Here is a 22,018-nt window from a genome sequence, read left to right as displayed (position 1 = left end):
GCGGGGGCAGTAGAAGGGCCTTTGCTGGTCACTTCAAAGTGGCTGCCTCCATGAAATCTCAAAAAAAAAGTTTTGTCAGGAATTTTGTTTTGCTAATTTTAAAAACCCTTTGGGAAGAATAACTCATCCATTGCTGTATTAAAAGAATGCTAAATTTTTAAATAATTATTTTTTTATAATACAGTTACATCAAGTTAAAAATGTGTGGATCGACTTTGGGACCGGGGGTAATGAAAGTGATTTTTTTCCCGAACACGTCAATATTTAGTATTTACATTTTTTATTGTTATTTTGAGAAAAACAAACAGAAACAGTAGAAGAAAAAAACATAAAAACAAGAACATTTCCAGCACAACAAAGTCACAGCACGGAGGCAACACATCAGCTAGTTACATACAACTAGTACATTACATAGATTATGTCATGGGGAACCTAGTCATTATTAGTTCAATCAGAGGACAACATTTGGACTGCCTTTATAAAGAATGTTGAACACGTCAATATTTATACATTTTAAGCTAACACTTTTGTGAGCAAACACCTACTAAATAACCCAACATATCACAATTTATACTACCTATATCTCTAATGAAAAATGATACTGACAAACTTTTTTATGGATTTTATCGATTCTTTCATGTCGTGGGACATACATGGTTAAGTTAAATCCACATCAGCCAATTTATTAGTTTTCATGGATCTAAAGTTCTGAAGGTTTCTGTAGGTCAGGCTTGAGCAGAAACATTTCAATTTAAGCTGTTTATCCTCTGAAGAATATTTAAAGAAGATCAAACTTAAAATGTGCCACCTTTTCTTGAGATATCATGTAAGATTGTCTTAGAGGTTGTTTTGTTCTTTCAGAGGAGCAACGTCCATCGTGTATCGCTGTGAGGAGAAGCAGACCCAGAAACCCTACGCTGTCAAAGTCCTCAAAAAAACGGTCAGTGCACCAAAATATCCTCATGAGCCTCACAGGTTTGTAGCATCACTAGTAAAAATGTATTTGAGTGCTAAGCAAGCCTTTGAGGACCTGGCAGAACATGTAGGAAGAAGGTTCTCTTCTAGGTTGGATAACACGCATCTCCACCTCTCACAATTTAAGGGATTATTTTTTTGTTGTGGTTTTGGTGTTTTGAATTTTTAGACTAATAGACCTTCAGGTTGTGACAATTTTATATTGCACTTTTCAGTCCTTGTTGTGCCCACATGCCAACATTCTGATACTCCTCTTGTCTGCATGTCCTCTTTTTCAGATTGACAAGAAAATCGTTCGAACAGAAATCGGCGTCTTGTTACGTCTTTCACATCCCAACATTGTAAGTATGCTGATGATTATTTTTCCAGACTTCTTTCAGTCTTAGCTCTATTTTTCGTAATACCTTGGAGTCTTTAGATGTTTGTCAAGTCAGAGTTTAGAAGTCCTAAAATTTGAATTATTTCAAATTGCTTCTGAAGTCTTTAAAGGGGCAGTTCAAATTTTAATTTAGGAGGACAAGTCGAAGCTTTAATATGTCTATAAGAACTATAATTAATGATTAGTTGTGTCTTAATGTTCTAGAAAACAGAGTGATGACAAATTATATGAAGAACCAAAGTTTTAGTTTTGGAAAGTAAATGTGAGACTGACTTTGAGAGAAGAAAATAACTTAAAAGGCTTAAATGGGTTTTATGAGCCATTTCAATCTGCACATCTTAAGATGCTTATTAAGACCTCAGTGTTTGATTTACCTGCTGGTGATCATTGTGATGGTTGGAGGACACTTCAGTGTTCACTTCTGTTAACAGTGAGCAGCTGTTCGTCTGAAGATTCATAATGTTCTGCTGTTCTGCCATAAACCGGCGCCATATCCAGGTCGCCCCCATCTGTCTTCCCCCAAAGCCAATTATAAAAAGCTCACTGCGACTTCCGGAAAGTGGCTGCAGCTAATGGATGGAAGGGCAGATGGTCCATTGTTTCCTCTGACTTACGGAACTGCCCTGAACAATGTTTCACTGGACTGACTCTAAAGTGCATATTTTGCCTGTTATCTCTCTGGTCTTTGTATGATTTTTGTTATTTTTAGCATGCCGGTCCAATGGCACTGCAGAGCTGCAAAAAAGCAATTCAGAAATTGGTAGCTGGTCCCTCGTTCTCAAAGACTCCAGTATTGCAATACCATACTTGATTAGGGGGCAACTCTGAATGCTTTGAAGATATTATAAAAATGATACAAAAAAATACACTGAAGAATTAATGAATGCAGAAGCTAAATAAACGTTGGTATAGTTGAATCTCAGTTAAAAATCAATGAAAAATCCTATTTTTTGTGGTTTAGATCCAGTTAAAGGAGATCTTTGAAACAGATACTGACATCGCACTCGTGCTCGAACTGGTGACAGGAGGAGAGCTTTTTGACCGGTAAGAACGCAAACTACTTTGCCGATAGTTTCTCTGACTTTACTGTCGCAGTTTGATAATACATCATGTGATATGCACTGTTATAGCTGCTTTGTTTATCAGCATTTCTCCATCTGTTATTGAAAGATTTGGTTTGGTCAATGCTCAGTCTTTGGCTCGATTTCCATGTAGTCACTTATTACCCATCCAAGTCCCACTTCATAACTTCAGTTTAAAGTCCCACTTCAATTATCTTTTGATCTATCTTCTAATTGTTCCTAGTGGTCTTTTCAATATGATTATGCGTTTTTTAGCCATAATCAAAAAACCCTGTTGTTTTCTAGGACATAGTTTCTGAAGAGGAGCAGTGGTTCATCACAAATTTGCCTCTAAATTGCCTCCCTGTTGCAGAGAGCTGTCCGTTTACACTCTTTCCTGCTAGCTTACAGCCCCTCATACCCTTAACCTAACATTTGACGTGGAACAAAAATGGCAAGCAATTTCGGAGCAGTCCAACTGTACAGTTTTTAGCAAGATCCCTGCTCAGACCAGAAAAATAAAGACGTACTTGGATCTAGTTGTCTACAAGTGGATGCATCAGAATGGAATGTGGCCCACCCAGCACATAATCTGTATCACAAATAAAATCTTTTTTCAATGGCATTTTTTCATCTGCTCCTTATTCACCATGATTTGAAACAAAAAAAACTACTCAGAAATGCAATTTTTATCTTAGTTTTTCTTATGTCGTCCATCATGAAAGAAATGCTACAAAAACGTGTTACAAACACAATTTTCATCAGAGTCGGTCTTTAAGGCAAGTTTGACAGGGGTGCACAGAAGAGAAAAAAAAATCAAATCATTTATATTACAGTATATCTCAGTCATGTGAAACCTCCAAGACAAAATCCCTCTTCCTGCTAAGCATCAACAACTAAGATAAAAACTTTAGTCTTTTCCTTTTAAGTTTAATGGATCATTCAGTAAGCAGTATTCAGTAATCAAATGTCCAAACGTTTTTGTGGTAACACTTGGCTTAAACCTAAAAGTTCAATTCAGATGCAGATGCTGTTTTAGACTCATTAATAATCAAAGTAGTAGGTGTTCATGGTCATTCATTATAAAAGAGTTGAGATATTTAGCTGGAGGTGTCAGCTTGAATGATTTCAGATGATTATGCTGGTGCAGATGGTTCGGTGACATCGTAAATAATGAATCTGAGGAGTGTTATAGTTTCAGTTCTTATTTTTTGTAATATTTTACCTTTTTTTTCTTGCAGCATTGTGGAGCGCGGTTACTACAGCGAGAGAGACGCAGCCCACGTCATCAAGCAGATACTAGAGGCCGTTGCGGTGAGCTCCTGTTCCGTCTTATTGGTTGAAGCACTCAGGGGATTCTACGATGGAGCATTAGGGCCACCATAAAAGTGAAAAAAAAAAAAACTAAGACATTTACGAGAATAAAGTTGTACATTTATTATATAAAATATTAATTTTACAAGGGAAAAGCCACTCTTTTTCAAAATTAAAGTTGGTTGTATAAGCCTCCATCAACATTATGTACAGACTAAATTCATTGCTGCAGCAATTTCTGGTGATGTCGTAAGTCTTTAGTTTATCATCAGGAATCAGCAACAATGCATTTGGACGTCTGCTGCTATACTCCTGACTAAACTCCAGACAGCGTAAACAGCGGGCCCACCGGTTCCTGTAGATCAAGAATCTTCTTCTAAAGAGAATTTCCTACAGATTCTTTTCAATGTCCTTAAATCTACAATAATAATCTATAATAATAATAATAACGTTGACTCGCTAAAAGACTTAATATTTCCATATTAGTGGAACCAGTGCTGATGGAACCACTTACAATGCACTCTATGTCTCTCATAATGAAACACAACATTGGACTTTTTTTGTGGTTGTTTATATTTTCCTCAATAGCCTAAACAGACTTTTTCCTTATAAATCTAGCATTTTTAGTAAATTCTCAATTTATAACGTGTGAAATTATGTTATTGTTGTTTTCTATTTACTTGCTGCACTGGCAATGCTGTTTCAGAAGCATAAGGGGAACTTTCACCTTTTATGCCGACGACTGTCAAATTTATGTTCCTAGATGCAAGGGACCAGACATCACGATTAACACAATAATTGACTGCTTTGCTGAAGTTAGGTTGTGGGTTATGGAAGTTTTTCTGGAGCGTAGTTAAAAATAAAAGTCAAAACCAGAAATGCTTTTTCATTTTCAAAATGAAGCTGCATTTGTTGGCCCAAAATTAAAAAGAAAAAGCAATCCGCCAAAGCGCTTTTTCTTCTTCAACATAGCTTATTCTGTCACTTAATTAGAATGATAAAGAAAATGGTATTTGACTCTCAAGTAAATGTGTGGCAAAATTCATTTAGAAATGTTAATCCATTTAAATGACAATCAAAATGGATTAACAGAAATGCTTTTTCATTTTTTTTTCAGCTTGAAAAAGCATTTCTAGTTTTGACTTTTATTTTTAATCATGCTCCAGAAAAACTTCCATAGTGGGTGTCGGCAAACTTTCTTGGCCTTAATTAAAGCAAAACAGAGTTAATTTTTGTTACCTTTAACGTTCGAAAAGATCATGGTCTTGATTTTCTCTCTCTTGCCGCTTTTGAACAGTCTGTGGTCACGAATCTGGGTGTGAAACTTGATGCAGCTCTGAAGCTCAACCTCCAAATAAACGCTGTGACTAGCTTTAAGTTTTAAGTCTTTTATATCAAAAACGAACCTTGAAATTTTCGTCCATGCCTCAGTGTTGTCTAGACTAAATTATTGCAGCTCTTTGTATGCTGGGTTTCCCAAGGCATCAATAGCCAGGCTGCAGCTGGTCCAAAACGCAGCAGACAGATTTATTTATGGGGGAAAAAAGTATGACCACATAACAACGATCTTGGTCTTTTTGGTCTCCTGCCAGTGAAGCCTCTTAATTTTACTTTATTCTCGTAAATTTATGATATTTTTTCTTATAATTTTTCGACTTTATTCTTGCACATTTTTTACTTCCATCCAGCCGTTCATCTTCTTCTGCTCATCCGGGACAGGTTACAGGGGCAGCAGTCTGAGCAGTGTGTCCTGGGAGGCATTCGAACCAAATGCCTGAACCCCCTCAACTGGCTGGCTCCTCTTGATATGGAAGAGCAGTAGCTCCACTCACTTGAACACGGTGCTTGTTATGGACAAGCACCACTTGGGTTTAGATCACGGAGGCCATTCTTAAATTTATGACCTTTTTGTCTCATAATATTACAACTTTATTCTTGTAAAAACTTGTGACTTTATTCTGGTAAATGTTTTTATTTTTATGGTGGCCCTAATAAATCGTTGGATTAAGTAACAAATGGATTTGACATTTTTTCATATTTTAAAGATCATTTTTAGTGTGAGTAAAATGAAGGAAAAGTTAAACAGAGTTGGTGAGTGTTGTTGTTGCTGGTTTTATTTAGTTGTTGGTTCTGCTTTGGTTCCATTTGTTAGCTCAGTTGCTGCAGTTGCCATATTTAGTTCCAGGAGTAAAACACACTGACAGCCACAAAGCTCCAGATTTGGTATCCTGATCCTGCTTTTTAGGGTCATCAAAGGGTTTTTCAGACTAGATAAATCAGCTGCTCTATCTCAGCTGTGGATAATTCACCTCCATCCATTGTGATTATTGGATTAATCATCCCCAGGAGCACTGTTCTGCCTCTGCAGCCTCACAGCGAACCTCCATTACAAGCTGGCTGTTTTTAGATGGGAAACATGTCATAACTCCAGCAGATCATCAGTTTGTCGGTGCGAGTGTGAATAAAGCTCGTTATCAACACTTTCAGAGGTGTTGGGAGTTTCATTTGCTCCTTTCAGATCATAGTGTGTTTGCTAAACATGTTTGCATCGAACACAGAGAGAGGAAACAGATATTCATCTGAGAGAAAAGGCGTCTGGGGTTTTATTAGCAGTGCTTCTCCGTGTGCTTCAGAGCCCGAGGTTTCTGTTTCATGTGGGAGGGAGGCCCCTCTTTCAAAATGCTTCTCACTAAAAGTTTAAGTGGGGCACTCTCATATTTTAAAGGTTACCATTTTTAACCAAAATGTAATCTAACCAGATGATGAATCACTTCACTTTACCATGGGGTACTTTGATGTTATGTTCAAGTACGATAGGAAGAAGAGCTAGAACAGCATTTTCTTGTCAGTTCCAATCAGAAGCACCAAACCAGAAATCAGAGAAGTGCTGACTGTATGTGTTTTGTAACCAGAGCTACTGCATAACCAAACCCAAAAGACTGTCTTTAAATTCTACAAAAGCAGTTCTAACTTTTGTCTGTGGGTAATTTTTAATCATTAGATTCTATCCTTAAAACAGTTGCAGATGCAAAAACTTCAGCATCATACTCCATCAGCAAGCGCTTTAGCCATTGACTGCATGAGAACTGGACTGAGCGATCCCTCCCTCCTGGCCATACCATTTTTTTCTGCAGTGCACATTTTTTCAAGTTAGAAACGGGCCAATCAGATGCCTTAATAAAAAAAATGTGGTCTCACGTCAAACGTTTGAAATTTTGTGTAGTCCACTTTCAAGTGGAAGGGGTTTGGGCTTACAACAAGCTTATTTCTGATTGGCCAGTGTGGTTACCATTAAAAATGTAGACTCAAACCAACTTAGACTAATCACTGCTTACTGACGTTGTCTGGCTCCAACCTGGCAGTGTCCGTATCGTGAAAAAATGAGGACTGAATTGACTTAATTTCATTAAAGCCTGTCGTGGTTGATGTCACTTTATCCAGTTCTCAAGTCAATGGTTTTGCCTAAACAACATGAGGTAATACTTCCTTACAACCAAAGATCGTTACAAGTTAAAGTAAGGATTAAGGAGTAAGTTTTGTTTTTTTAAGTTCTGTGACTCAAACTAGTTGTAAGCTACAGTGGTTTAGTTAGAGTTTACCTTTGGACATAGAGTGAGGAGCTTGATCATCCAGCAGCTGTTCTTCACAATTTGAAGCTTCCTTCTGGTTGCAAACTTAATGTCAGCTAATAAGATGCCGATGAGAAAAAGAGGTCCTGGGCTCCTTAAATCACAGACTAAAGCGAAGAGACCAATGTCAGTTTAATCTTTTAAACAATGGAACAATTCAAATTGACAGTTGAGTCAGAAGTCAGCTAATGAATGAATCTACTTAAGCAGCTGCAGCAATATCTAGTAAAGACAACTTTAATGTTGTCTGTGTTTCATTTTTAATTGCTTGGAAAATCTCATCTGAAAAACTGGAAGGCTTTGATGCAGTTCCACTTGTCTCATTGCGTGAATTGATCACACATTTTCAGCAACCGAAACCTTTATTCAACCCATGAGATGTGGCGATTGCATTCTGACAGTGTCAACGTTAAAAAAGGAGATCAGGGATCTGAAAACGAAGAAGAAAGGAAAGCGGGAGATCTAAGGATGCAGATGCTTTGAAGCACTGATGGAGTCAAAACTTTTAAAAATGACACAGGACAGAATCCGCTAAAGTATTCTACTTTCAGGTAGAACAGGAACAAAATTCAAACACCAGAACTTCAAAAATGTATGAACTCAATGTCCAGACGTTTCTTAAAGACTCACTCCAATGAAAATCATGTAACCAGTGTTGTTAGATTGGGTTTATGACGCTAGCAGTGTAAACAGATGACAGGAATAGGCTTTTTCTAAACCAATGGTCCAGTCCACAACTCAGAGGTGAATTTCTAATTAACTACTGCTGCTCTGCAGAAACTCAGTCCTTGGAAACAACACAGATTTGGGGGATTTTACCTAAATCATAAACAAAAGACAACTGGGAATGCTTTTAAAGTAGATCAAAAGATGATTGGAGTGGAACTTTATTTGTTTAAGAAAAATGAAAGGAAATATGTAGTCAAAAATGGCTCCTCTCCAACTTTGTTGTGATCAGACTAAATAATTTGTTTAGTTGGTGAATAAAATTAAAGGACTGGGTTTTGCAATAAATGCAATATAAAATAAAACAAAGTTTTTCCTTTTTTAATTTATGTAAAACAAAAAAACTTCCGAGGAGCTCATTTTTATCAAAATCAACACAACATCTCATTACTTTGCAATATTTTAAACTAATGATCATTAGTCTCTTTTTAGTTGATGTTTTTTTTAAAAAAAAAGACATTAAAAGCCAGATTCTGGAGAACTATTGCAGTGAGGATGACCAACGATTGATGTACTTCTTGTGTCTGAGAAGCTGAAAATATAATCAGTCTGACTCCTTTGAAGCCTGTTGTCATTATGCAACCGCAGATCATGTTGCTCTTTCATAACAACAGTGTGCAGTCAGCAGCAGCCTTGGCGGTCTCACTAATGAGGCTCCATCAGCCCTTTGAAGGGATTTTTCTTTCCAATCATCTGTGAACAAATAGGGTTTCATATTCCACTGCTGTCAAAGAGTCGATTAGTATCACATCGTACAGTTGGTGCGTCTGCGTGCTGTTGGGAGAATAGGAGCACATTATTATTGTGAAAAGACCTAAGAGTATAAAAGTATGATAGATCGATGAAAGCTAATATTCTTTAAATGTCTAAGGATATTGATTAAAATAAATATCAGTTCATTCCAACAGTCTAATATTTTTCTATGTATTTAAAAATATATCATTTAGAAAAATAACTTAACTTTCCTAAGTGGCAATTATTTAATCCTGTAAAGCCCACTACATCAGGGAATTGACAGAAAATTCAAATTCTTTGGAATTAAGGTGTTTTTGAACCCTTTGATGAAATCCACTATAAACATTTTTGCTACATCCATTTTTTAAAGAAATATAGATGGTATAAATTACGATACGTTGGGTGGTTTGCTAAGTTTACAGCCATGTTAGTTTGTTCAAAAAAAAATCACCTTATTTACGAACTTTCTCAGATTTGATACACACATGTTTAACGTGCTGTAGCTATTATAAAGGATTAAATATCAGTACATTTTACATTCTTTAGAAAGCAAGTAGTCGCTTTAAAAATATGAATAATAATAGATGAGTTATTCTCACCATAATGTTTTGAAAATTAGCAAAATAATTTTCCCTCCAAAGTGTTTCATTGAGGCGCTATTTATAAATGAGTAGGAAAAGCCATTCTAGTGCCTCTAGTCGAATAATGATAAACTACAGGCCAGAAAACAATGAACAAGTTAAACGCAATGGGTCGTTAAGAAAAGTTTTTATCATGGCAATAAGATAGGAGTCTCAAAAAAGCGTGTGTCAAATATGACACGAATGGTAGTAGAGGGTTAACTACATGATTTTCTGACCAGTAATTGATTGTCGTGATCAAGATTCTGTATTAGGATAACTTCAACCAGAAAGTGTTTTTTCTAAAACTTTTAACCGGCTTCTGCATTTGAGGCTTTTTTTGGGTGTGCAACATAAAGGGACTTAAAAACTTAAAGCAAAGAGTAAACAATTAAAAAGACAGATTTTCAGGGGTTATATTAAACTTTAAGCTTTGTCCATATAAAAATATTCACACTTTTGACACATAAAACCTCCACCAGTGATTTCACGCAACAAAAACACCACCAAATGCAATAATGATATTATTTGACCACAGATATGGCATAAAATAGACCATATAGGTTCAAACAACCTAAAACAAAGTTTTAAACGTAAAACAGTTTAAAAATGTTATGTGACATGTAAAAATAAAGACCCAGTCCAATCATCTATTGATCTATTTTAAAAGCGTTTAAATGCAGTTTTTAGCCAACATAAAAAGCAAAAACGTGTGTTGTTTTCTATGACAGTTCCTGCAGAGCAGCAGTCCCCATCCCGTCCCCATCCATCTGTTTACATGCTCTCTCATTAGCTTACAGCTCCCCACACCCCCAACCAAAAATTGGTGGTGCAACAAAAATGACGAGTAACATTGGAGCTATCCAGCCAAGCCAGATTTCTGAGCCAGATTCCAGCTCAGACAAGGAAAACGGAGATGTAAATTTATCTATTTTTCTAGAAGTGGATGCATCAGAACGGAGCAGAGCAGAGCTGGGCTGCTATAATAACTTGGACGTCTCACTTTTCTCAACAGCACTTTATCAGAAAGAAAAAGAATTAGTCATGACAGCACAGCAACTTCAATAATACTAGTTACATTTAAAGCAAGAAGAAAAGAAAAGAAAAAAACTTCATTTCACTTCTCAAATATCACAGTGTTCATCTGCTATATGATATCTTTAACTGAAATTGATGATCCGAACAGCCAATGATTTATGAAGAAAAATCTTTAAAAAATATCAGGGGTACCCAAACTTTCTTGTACCACTGTATGAGTGGTTGCTACAACAAACACTGGCTTTTACTGGATTCGATCTGACTAAATTTTGTTCCAGTATTCAATTTTCAATTCAATTTTATTTGTATAGCCCAAATTCACAACAACAGTCGTCTCAATGGGCTTTCGTATAGGTTTTTGAAAAAGTTAAACACAAAATCAAAAGTATCATGAATACATAGAATTCAATAGGAAAATATTAAATTGAACTAACAAACTGACTAAGCCAAACTGGACACCGCTGCTCTTAGACCCCCTTCGCGGTAAGGAAAAACTCCTAAAAAAAACGGATTCCGGAAAAAACGAAGGGGTTGCCCACATGAAGCCCAGTAGTCTCCACTTGTAATCATTTTCATATTTCCTCATGAAAGCAGGCGCTGAGGGCAGCACCAAAATACGTGTGATGCCTGAAAACATCGAGGAGGCCCAAATGCCTCAGTAGGTGTTGCCGGCAGAGCTGCTGCGCGTGGCGGCCGCGTGCAGCCGCCACAGGTTTCTTATGTAACAGCAGCCTCCATCCTGCTGCTGAACAGATTAAAGGCGGAGAGGATTAAGACACACACACACACACATTTACACACACACTGACCAAAGCTGACCTACATTTGACAAGAAGAAAAACATACGCCTGTTTATGTGTGTGGGGATTACAGAGCAGCACTGTTTGTTGGATCAGATGTGAACGTGGCTTTAATCTGCAACAAAGAAACACACAGTCGACCCTAAACACACTGTTGATTTTCTCACTGCAGCTTCCCTGCTTAAAAATGTGAAGCTTCTGACTGATAACAGTGGTAGACGTTTAAAACAGGAACAATCAACAGTTATTAAAACAACAAATTAAAAGAAACAATGTGTTCTGTATATTGAATTTACAACTTTTGAAAAAATATATTTGTGGATAAGAAAACAAAAAATATGCAGAAATATTCAAGATGTTAACAGTTACAAATTAAGCTTTATTAATTTTTTTCATGACCCTTAATTTTTCTTTTTTCCTTGTAGTTAATGAATTACAGTTTTGTTTTTTGTTGAATTCTTTTTTTGCCTTTCATTGTCTCCATAAAGTCAAATCAGAAACAGCTTACAAGTAATGAAAAACTAGATTGTAAAAAAGACAAAAGTAAAAAAAAAAAAAAAAAAAAAAAAAAACAGTTGAAATTTGAAAGGAAATATGATTCTTTTAGATATTTTTTTCAATTCTTTAAATACCATATTAATATTTATAGATTGTTTGCATATCTTCTTCCAGACATATTAGACAGCATCTCTTTTGTCAATTTAGCATAAATCTGAACTTCTTCAATCATCAAGTAACTCTGACAAACTTTAACTTCAAACTTCAACAAAGAAAAGTTAGCTCTGTTTTGACAACATTTTTTATTTTAGATATGCGTGCTGATTGCTTGCATTCTCATTGGCTTTTGTAACCAAAAAACTACTAAGGAAAGATCACTTTACTGATGCCTTCCATGAGTTTTTTTGCACTTGTACACATGCTTATGCTACGCTCACAATGGTAATGTGTTTCACTATTCGATACTAGCACTTAACCCTTGTGCTATCCTATTACCGCACCCTTACATTGACGTGTTCTCCCTACCATGACAAAGGTGGATAAAGGTGGAAAGATTTCATGTAATCCATGGACATCAGTGAAGATCACAAATCATTGAAGAAAAAAGGTTCAGAGCACTGTCTAGTGGGTCTAGATGACCCAACTCCCAATGTTAAAGTGCCTGGGATAGCACAAGGGATATACCTGCAGTTGGAAGAGGTTGGTGTGAATTGTTATTGTGACTTTTTCTTTTACACCTCTCTTCCAATAAATGAAAGACTTGGTGTCATATATTTCCAGCAGGGGACAAACCACAATTACTAGTTTCTTCTACATGATCAATTTTCCAACGTTTGGAAAAAGGACCCTACCCATACGTCCCTACCAAATCTGAGTCCCTGATTGGTCAAAGTTCAACTGGTTTAACTTTCAGCGTTTGTTCAAAGGCCACACCTTTTGTAAGTAGAGCCGAAAAACTGAAATAAAAACATTTGTAGCAATGCATAAGCATAAGACTTTTGAATGCAGAAGTATATGTCCAAAGAGGCGCATATACACACATTTACAGAGACTTTTCATAGGAAGTGGTTGCTTGAATGCGTGTTTCTGAGGCTGGTGTGAATGTAGCATTAGACGTTTCCTCAGTTGTTAATGGTAGGGGGATTTTTGCAAGGAGTTTTTTGTGTTTACAGTAAGACAATACCTGATAATTCTGTTGAACATAGCAACCTGTTAAAGGGAGATTCTAAGTGTTTTCTCTTCTTTGTCCTTCTGTGTGGTTTAGTATTTGCATGAAAATGGGGTCGTCCATCGAGATCTCAAACCGGAGAACCTGCTTTATGCCGACCTGTCCCTGGACGCTTCACTAAAGATAGGTAATACACCAGAAGCTCCTTAAGTCTTTTGCTTTGACATGCTAACATCGAAAGCCAATATCTCTGATCTTAAAGAATATATGTTCCTTCTGTAAAAGACTGTTTTCTAGTCATTTTTACAGTTTCGAAGTGCCACCAAATCAATTGACTGCAGCCTTCAGCCACCAAAGCTGATGTCATTCCCAGATTTATCCAGACATCATAACCCCCCCCCCCCCTAATCCAGCATAAAGTGTTTTTATGCACAAATTGAAGGATTAGCCTCTAAAATCATCCGTCAGTCCATTTCTGTCCTCACATTCAAACCATAAACATGTCAGTTCACAACAAACCAAATCATGCTTTTAAAAAGTTTCACAAAAGTAGTAGTACTGAAAATTCTATGCAAATGGTTTAGTCAATTGAACCCATTGTTGGATGGATTTGCATGCCTATATTACACACCAGTTTATTTACTTTATGTGTCATTTGGTTTAGCAGCACCAAACCTTTAGTTGGACTACACTCAAACTAACCATGCAGCAACGAGAGCATTTGCAGTTATCAGCTGTCCTAGCGTGCAAACTGACAAGTCTGTCAGATTCTATGTAATCTGGAAGATTATACTTATCCAGGTTCAGGCAGCCACATGCGAGCCTGGATACATGTTTACAAACATGAACAATTACAGACTTGATTTCTGATGCAATGGTCAGAAATGGTCGGCAGGATGAGCTCCTCTAAAAGCTGTGAAGCATTCTATAAACTGAAGTAGTCTTAAAAGGCCTGAGGGAAACCAGCTGGAGTTGATTTTCTGGGATTTTAATAAGGTTTCTCAGAAATGCAGTGAGCGTTATGCATTAATTCTTTAGATTTAAGATTTTTCAATTATTGGGATTTGGCTTGAAGACCCACATTCTATTTTCATCTGAACAAAAAAAAAAGTTAGTACTTGAATGAATGGTTTATTTATTTATTTTTAATTTTTGTTCCTAATCGATTAAAAATGTTCTTTTTCACACAGTTTTTTTTGGTTGTAAAGTACTTTGGTAAAGTGCCATATAAATTAAGTTTTACGAATGATTTATTTATTTATTCCACCTTAAGACCCCTAGTGTGATTTGATAAATAAGATTTCATTCTATTTAAATGTATGCCTTAATCCAATACAAAAAAGGCCTTACAATAAACTTGAATAAAAAAAAGAACAATTAGTTTATATTTGCATATTACAATTTAAAAGAACTAGAAATAAAAAGCAGAGCTTCCGTGCTTGATCCTGAGCTTTTTGTTGTCATTTTGGTGGAGCATCCAGATGGACGGTAAGCTCCTGGCTAACTGCTACAGATGGTGATGGGAGAGTCTCTCCCCTAACAATTTTCATCAGCTTTTGGTGGAAAAGCAACACTCCCACTTCTTCAACTTTTTAAAAAGGAAACTGAAATAAAAAAAAAAGAATAAATTCATAAAGGGAAAGCTCTGATAAGAAAATGTTTTCCTTTTTCAGCCGATTTTGGACTTTCAAAAATTATTGATGACCAGGTGACCATGAAGACGGTCTGTGGTACTCCAGGTTACTGTGGTAAGTAAAGGTCACTGAAAATCTAAATATTAAATAGAAAATTATAATTAAAAAAAGCATAATTTTATTAAGTTCTTGGGATGATAGAGTTTATGACGGTATTTAAAGTCTACTGAAAAATAGTTACTTAAATCAGTCAGGTTTGGGTGCTGTATGAGCTAAACAATATATATGTATTAGTGATAACTAGTGAGATGTATTTGTAGAACCTATCCCAGTCTGGACAGGAAGTAAAAAAAGACAGTAATAAATTGCTCCCATAAATTGATAACTAGTGGTCACAAATTAGTATTTACTTTGCTGATGAGCAAAGTAAAAATGAGCATTTTGAGCACAAAAATTAGGATTAAATGGTCACAATAAGTATTTTAATATCATTAACTGCAACGATGGATTTGTGGACATAATATGTAAATTTTTGTCCACAAAATACTCCTTTGCTCACACAAAATGCTCACTTGTGTCTGCATGTGTTCAAATTGCTAATTTGTGTCCTTAAATTATTAATTTGACAGAACAATATGTTTTTACTTTTTAATTTCATGTCCAGGGCTTCGATAAGTACTGCAAATACAAAGCGGGGCATTGGTCGATCTAGAAAGTTGTTGTTTTTTAAGGTGGGAAAGTGGGGGCAGAAGGTATTGGCTGGGTGACATAAGAAAGATGGGACAGAGGAAGAACCTTATTTGTGAAGATTCAAAAATAAATATTCATAAAAATGTATTATTTAAAACATTTAAATGTTATCTGTAACAAAATATTTTTAAAGTGTTTTAAATAAACCACAATAAATATACGAGTTTTATGAGGCTATACCTTTTTTGTAAAAAGAAGCCTACACCAGACATTCTATATAAGATTATTTTTATAACTGTTTTTTTTCACTAGGTCTAAAATATCATTAAACTTTGTGCTTTTCTAAAATTAGATAACATTACTTTTGATCACTGGAAGGAAATTAGTTTATTACAGGAGCAATTTATTGTTATTAGTTTATAAAGAATGTTAATATTATTGCAAAGTGAGACTACACCTTAAAAATACTGTAAATTACTGCACAAAACACAACTGAATACTGATATAATTGCACATGATAAGAGCAGCTGAAAACTGTCAATATTGCACAAAACTGCTGTTTAAAAAAGTTGCATGGAAGTTCAGATGTTAGAAGGCATAAAAACATTATATTAATTATTCTGAGCATCTGTCAATGGTAATATTTTATCCAAAGTTTTAGAGCATTTATTTATTATTTATAATATAACATAATGGATCAATTTTACTAAAGGTTTGAGTGTGTAAAAACATGCAGATAAAGGACAGCGTGCAAAAAAACACACATTGTTCTGTTCTGATCTGTTGTAACTAAATGGGTAAAAGATGCTTCCATTGACCCATGTGTAGTTTAGGCTAATTCCGGCAAAATCCACTAAAAAGAGCAGAAGCAACTAGCTCAATTTTGTGAACTCAAACGTGAAGGAAGATGAAGGGTGCTGTTTTGTGGGAATATTTTGCACGTTCGAAAAATATGTGCAAACTGGGCTAACTTTATGCACAGATAGTTGCATTCATAGTTTTAAACAGGTGATAATAATGGACCAAAAGATGACAAAGAAATCGCATCTATGTGCGCATGTAAATATTTATGAGGAAAAAAAAAGGTAAGGATTATTAATACATAAGCTTTGCATATTCAAAGTTGCAAAGTTTGTGGATTTGGATAAATTTAACTATAAATACGGCAAGTTTAAAAAAAAATATTTTCCACTTTTTTCAAACTCCTTTTTTTTTACCTCAAATGTTAATTTTGTTCAAACCCTGCTCCTTTCTTCCTGTGCGTTTCTCTTCTCCTCTCCAAACCACGGCTGTTGGGTTCTGAGAGCATTGACCCCTACCTGTATCTTAACGTCTATCCCTCTTGCGGGCATAATTTAATTTAATTTAATTTAAAGCCCTATACCTTAAGGTATGTTTCACCAAAAACAGGCACATAATTGTTATCAGTCTGTTTCATCTGTTTAGGCAGAGCTACAATTTTAAATTCTATTGCATTGACCTTTATTTAAATACGGTACGTGTGTTTTCGCCAGCTGTCCTTTCCACACTTTTTCTTTGAAAACCAGCAAATCCTAATTACCGTAGATGTAATCTAATTGCTTGCCCAGGTAGTTTTTTGTGCTTTTTAATTGGGATCTTAATGAGTCAGGCCTAATTTGTCAGTAAATGACAGCTTTGCCGCAATAAAAACAGTTGTGGGTAACAAAAAACAAACAAACAGAATAATAGTGCTTTAACAGGCCTGTTTAATCTGTTTTGGCGCATGCAGACAGACTGACTAATTTAATATCTGAACAGGTTTGATGCAGGGCCGTATTAAAAAAAAAAGTTCAAAATTAACAACTCATCCAATTTATTGCTTGTTGTATGACTGTTGGAAGCCTTTTTACTTAGTAGTGATTTGCTCTTCTTGACTAAGGTTGTATGGCGGGGGGTTGGAGGGGCATCTGAGGGCAAGGCTCTAAAGTGGAGGGCAACTAGTCCCCTTGCTCCCCTGATGACCTCCCTGTACTTGGTGCAGTAACGTGGGGTCAGGTGAGGCAAGTGAGGCACAGCCTCACCTGTCATAATCATGATAAAATAGAAAAAAGTTAAATTAAGTAAATATTATTTTCCACTGATCTGTGTTAAATATGCATTTTTAGTCAACTCAACATGTTTTCCACAGTTTTTGAGGTTAAAATCGCAGAATTTCAGTGTTGCGCGATCATAGACGGAGCGGAAACTCTGGTTCAGGCTCTGAAGCACTGTGCTTCATGTCTGACGGCAAGGCTCAATGTTAACAGAGACGTGCGCTGAAAATGCTGCTGTAGGCCCGCAGAAAAGGCTTTAGGTGAGGCAAGCCTCACCAGCAGGGGGCAGACGTGAGCTGACAGCTGCTTTGTAGCTACACTACTGCCGTAGAAAAAGACTAAGAATGTCTTTCTCCATTGAGAGGGAGAAACACAAATACACTAAAGGAAAATAAGACTTTTCCAACAGATCATAGAGCTTTTCGTGGAGAAGGATCAGCGCACAGACTCAAAAAGTAAAGCCAAACATGTTTTTCAATGTTTTTTTTTAAATAACATGGGAGTAAGTGGAAAAAAATGTAATTAAAATCATTTATTTTATTTTTATGATCATTTTCACAGACAATATTTGATAACACTGATTAAAGCTCCAGAATTTGAAGTTGAAAAAATACCAGAAATAGTTACTGAGGGTCAAATGTGTGCTGAACACATCCGTATACTTTAATTTGTTTACAGTACATATGAATAAATTTATACACAAGAAGAGTGTTCTATCCATGTCGATAAAATAAATATTCTCTGTAGGACAAATATTTTCTTGTGTGTATTTTACAAGCTGTTAGCTGCCGTTTAATGAATGGTGAAATATTCAGTTCGTGCAATTTTAAATAAATCAACCTCACCGCACGACACTGACTTGTTGGTAAATATGCATTAGCTTCTAAAGTGGTATTTGGAGCATTTTTGTCTCATTCCTACCCTTAGGTTTAAAGTATACGTTATTAGTAGTAATGCAGTAGATTACGATAGCCTTGTTGGTAGTAAAATATTATGATTAGTATATTTGCCAGAATAACCAATTTTTGCTCTGCTACTTTTTTTTAACATGTTCTTGCTAACCAATCACTACTTACTACGGTAATCTCGTCTGCTACAATTGGTGGTGTCCCTATGGCAGAAAAATAACAACTGAGTTGGCTTGATTTGGTTAGAGCTGCTTTTCCATGAGTGACGTCACACTCGCTCAGTCCAGTTCTCTTATACAGTCAATGATCTGCATGTAAAAGCTGCCTGAAGAATTTCCCTCTCTTTTCTCAGCGGAGGGATTGGTGTAAAGCCCTGACGTCAAAAAGAACAAAACACATTTGAGTTCAAGTACATGATTATAATAGTGAAAACACTACATAAAGAACATTCAAAGAGCTCCAAACTCAAGCTTTCTAAATAAAACAGAAATTGTCACGGATACATTTCCCGCCTTCAATAGCTTTGAGTTGAATGTGGAGAAGGCAGGAGTTAGTAATTCATGAGTTCCAAATAGAAAATGTTGTGTCACCTGCCTTACTGTTTGTCCTTAGCTTTACATTTGTATATTTGTGGTATTGGTATATAGATACACATCATTGTTAATGATATTGTAAACAGTCCACTGGTAGAAGGACTTTAGCATCAATAGCAGATTAACAGCATTACTTTCAGGTATTGTAGTATTTGTGTTCCCCTACTTGAGTTGCGGTGATATCTGCGGGTGTCAGTGATGCGTTCACAGCAGCTCCAGCTCTGTGGGATTTCTTGGTCCTCTCAGTCAGAGCTTCTGTCAGCCATCTGGCAGCTAACGGATTCCTCTGCCCACAGCTCCAGAGATCCTGCGGGGAAATGCTTACGGCCCTGAGGTGGACATGTGGTCGGTGGGCGTCATCCTCTACATCCTGTGAGTCTGTTTACCCTCGGCTGAACGTTTATGCAAACACACACACACACACAAATGGAGCAATCTGGTTCATCATGGAGTCATTGTCATCTGTCATCAAATTTAACTACCAAGTTTGCTGTTCTTCCCTTCGCCTCTTAAGAGCCATTAAAGGCGGCGACACAACTTGAAGTGCTGCATGGAGCCTGTCCCAGGACAATAACTGGGTGTTGATGGAGTCTTTAGATGAGAATGTGCTGCAGCAGAGCCAATAATGACAGACCACAGAGGTTTCTCTTCCAGGAATGATAGGGCATTGTCATTAGCTGCTGTGAGTCATCGGCTTGTGTGAGTGGAGCATAAACACACACAGTCACAGATTTGGAAAAGTGAGACGTAAAATAAAAGACCATTTAACACACAGGTGTGACAATAGTCATTGTCTGTATGTAAAACCAGGAAATGCCTGTTGGTTGAGGGTTTGAGTCCACAGACAGTCTTAGCAGATTTTAAAAAGGAGTCCTAGTGGCTCCCTGCATCAACGGTTGAATTGGGAGGTTAAACCATCAAACATCTTCCCGTCACGGCTATGGCTGCAGTACATTGATTGCCCAGAAAAGACAGCAGATGTACAGCTACACTCAAAGACATGAGTGTTCATGCTTGATGTCCCGTTGAAGGATCTCTGAAGATTCAAACATCGGCGATCTTCTTAAACAAGGATCAGAAAGGGACATGAATTGTTGTATCTGTTTTTTTTTCTATCAAAATTTTCTTAAAATATATATTTGAATTTTCTAGTTAGATGATGTTTCATTCAGGGTTATCTTCACATTGTTGTAGGGAAACTCTGTTTAAAACTCTGTCCTGCTTCTGTTCTCCAGACTCTGTGGGTTTGAACCCTTCTTTGACCCAAGGGGGGACCAGTACATGTACAGCCGCATCCTCAATTGTGATTATGAGTTTGTATCTCCGTGGTGGGACGAGGTCTCTCTGAATGCCAAGGACCTGGTAAGTTGATACTTAGAGACTCACTCCAATGAAATGGTGTTTTTGGTGTTTTTAACATGTTCTTGTGGCCTTTTTCTGATGATGGAGGACACGGCATCCATACGTCACAACCAAATCAGAGTCCATGGCTGTTGAGAGTACAACTGGGTTAACTTTCAGCTTGACGTTTAACGGACATGCGTTTTGTATGCAGAGCCCAAAAGCAATCTTAAAAATGTGTGTAGTGACGCAGAATGCGAAAACTTAAGACGTGGATTTACGTGCATTTACATAGACTTTTTATTGGAAGTTGTCGCTTGAGTATACATAACTTTATAATTTTTGTGCAATCCGGTGATTACAAATACAAACCAATTTTAAACTTGATTGTGAAAATGTAGCCATGCCAGTGTGTTCTGAAACATGATGCATTATAAAAGTTTAATATTTGAACTTTATTGTCCTGTTTTGATGCTTTTATTATTTACATATCAAATTTTTTGTAGGTTTAGGGAACTGTCTGTTCATGTATTTTTGTTTGTTAATTTTAATGTTTTGTGTTTTCTATGAAATGAACAATAGCATTTGAGTGACAGTGTATGCAGATTAAACCAATTTTTGGTACATCTCCAGGTTGGTAAGCTGATTGTCCTCGACCCACACAAGCGCCTCAGTGTCCGGGAAGCCCTGCAGCACCCCTGGGTGCTGGGCAAAGCTGCCCGCTTCTCACACATGGACACCACGCAGAGGAAGCTGCAGGAGTTCAATGCTCGACGCAAACTTAAGGTTTGTTTCTGTTGTGAGTCTCATAAACAAGTGCTATTGGAGCAATTCTGATAAAGACTTAATATCATTACAGTCTTGGTTCAACTTTTCTCCTTAACCCAAACTGAAAGAGGGAATGGTTCAAAGTCCTTTTGCTCTGTACGCTCATATTTTAAATGTTTAATCCAGCGCAAAGATTAAACTCACTGAGTTCATCTTTTCAATTTTGATAGATTAAGAGATTATTCAATAAAGTCACCACTCATCACCACTATCAATCTAAGGGCTCTCCTTTTTTATATGAGAAGCAGAGCACAAAGCATGCTAAAAAGTTCTAAAAGCTGATAACCAAGTGAGCAAAACATCGTTTTAAGCCTCTTAGCAGATTGAAATCCCTTTGGGGGTCGCCACAGCAAATTAGCTTCCTCCATCTAACCCTGTCTTCTGCATCCTCTGCTCTAACACCAGCTACCTTCAGGCCTTCCTTCACTACATCCATAAGACTCCTCTTTGGCCTTCCTCCAGACCTCTTACCTGCTAGCTCTAGACTCAGCATCCTTCTAACAATATATTCGTTGTCTCTCTTCTGGACATATCTGGCAGTCTGGCCTCTCTGACTTTATCTCCAAAACCTCTAACGTGCTGTCCCCCAGATGTTCTCGTTCCTGACCCTATCCATCCTGATCACTCCCAAAGAGAACCTCAGCATCGTCATCTCTGCTACCTCCAGCTCTGCTTCCTGTATTTTCCTTAGTGCCACTGTCTGTAGGCCATACAACATGGCTGGTCTCACCAGTTTTCTACACCTTTCCTTTTATTTGAGCTGAAACACGTCACACCTGAGATTTTTCTCCACCCATTCCAATCTGCCTGCTCTCGCTTCTTTAATTCTTTTCTACACTCTCCATTACTCCGGACTGTAGATACTTAACCCTTGTGCTATCCTATGGGGTCAAGATGACCATTGACGTGTTCTCCCTACCATGACAAAGGTGGATAAAGGTGGAGAGGATTTCATGTAATCCATGGACACCAGTGAAGATCACTAATCATTGAAGAAAAAAGTTCCGCACACTGTCTTGTGGGATCT

The 22,018-nt window shown here is 36.9% G+C and overlaps 1 protein-coding gene across 2 annotated transcripts in view; it reads left to right on the top strand.

Moving 5' to 3' along the window:
- Positions 1-22,018, top strand: part of si:ch73-60h1.1 (calcium/calmodulin-dependent protein kinase type IV) — a 39,736-nt gene that overhangs the window by 9,541 nt on the left and 8,177 nt on the right. For both annotated transcript variants that reach the window (XM_004068258.5, XM_078946219.1), the window contains exons 2-10: positions 862-940; positions 1,254-1,316; positions 2,316-2,398; positions 3,657-3,729; positions 13,040-13,130; positions 14,617-14,691; positions 19,119-19,194; positions 20,058-20,184; positions 20,797-20,949. In XM_004068258.5, the coding sequence (XP_004068306.2) occupies positions 862-940; positions 1,254-1,316; positions 2,316-2,398; positions 3,657-3,729; positions 13,040-13,130; positions 14,617-14,691; positions 19,119-19,194; positions 20,058-20,184; positions 20,797-20,949 (820 nt within the window). The remainder of the gene's footprint in view (positions 1-861; positions 941-1,253; positions 1,317-2,315; positions 2,399-3,656; positions 3,730-13,039; positions 13,131-14,616; positions 14,692-19,118; positions 19,195-20,057; positions 20,185-20,796; positions 20,950-22,018) is intronic.

The sequence above is a fragment of the Oryzias latipes genome, chromosome 4, assembly GCF_053564925.1.
Source record: "Oryzias latipes strain Hd-rR chromosome 4, Olatipes_Hd-rR_3.1".
Taxonomy (NCBI): Eukaryota; Metazoa; Chordata; class Actinopteri; order Beloniformes; family Adrianichthyidae; genus Oryzias; species Oryzias latipes.
Note: the sequence above shows the minus strand (reverse complement) of the source record. Positions and strands in the feature narration are given on the sequence as shown.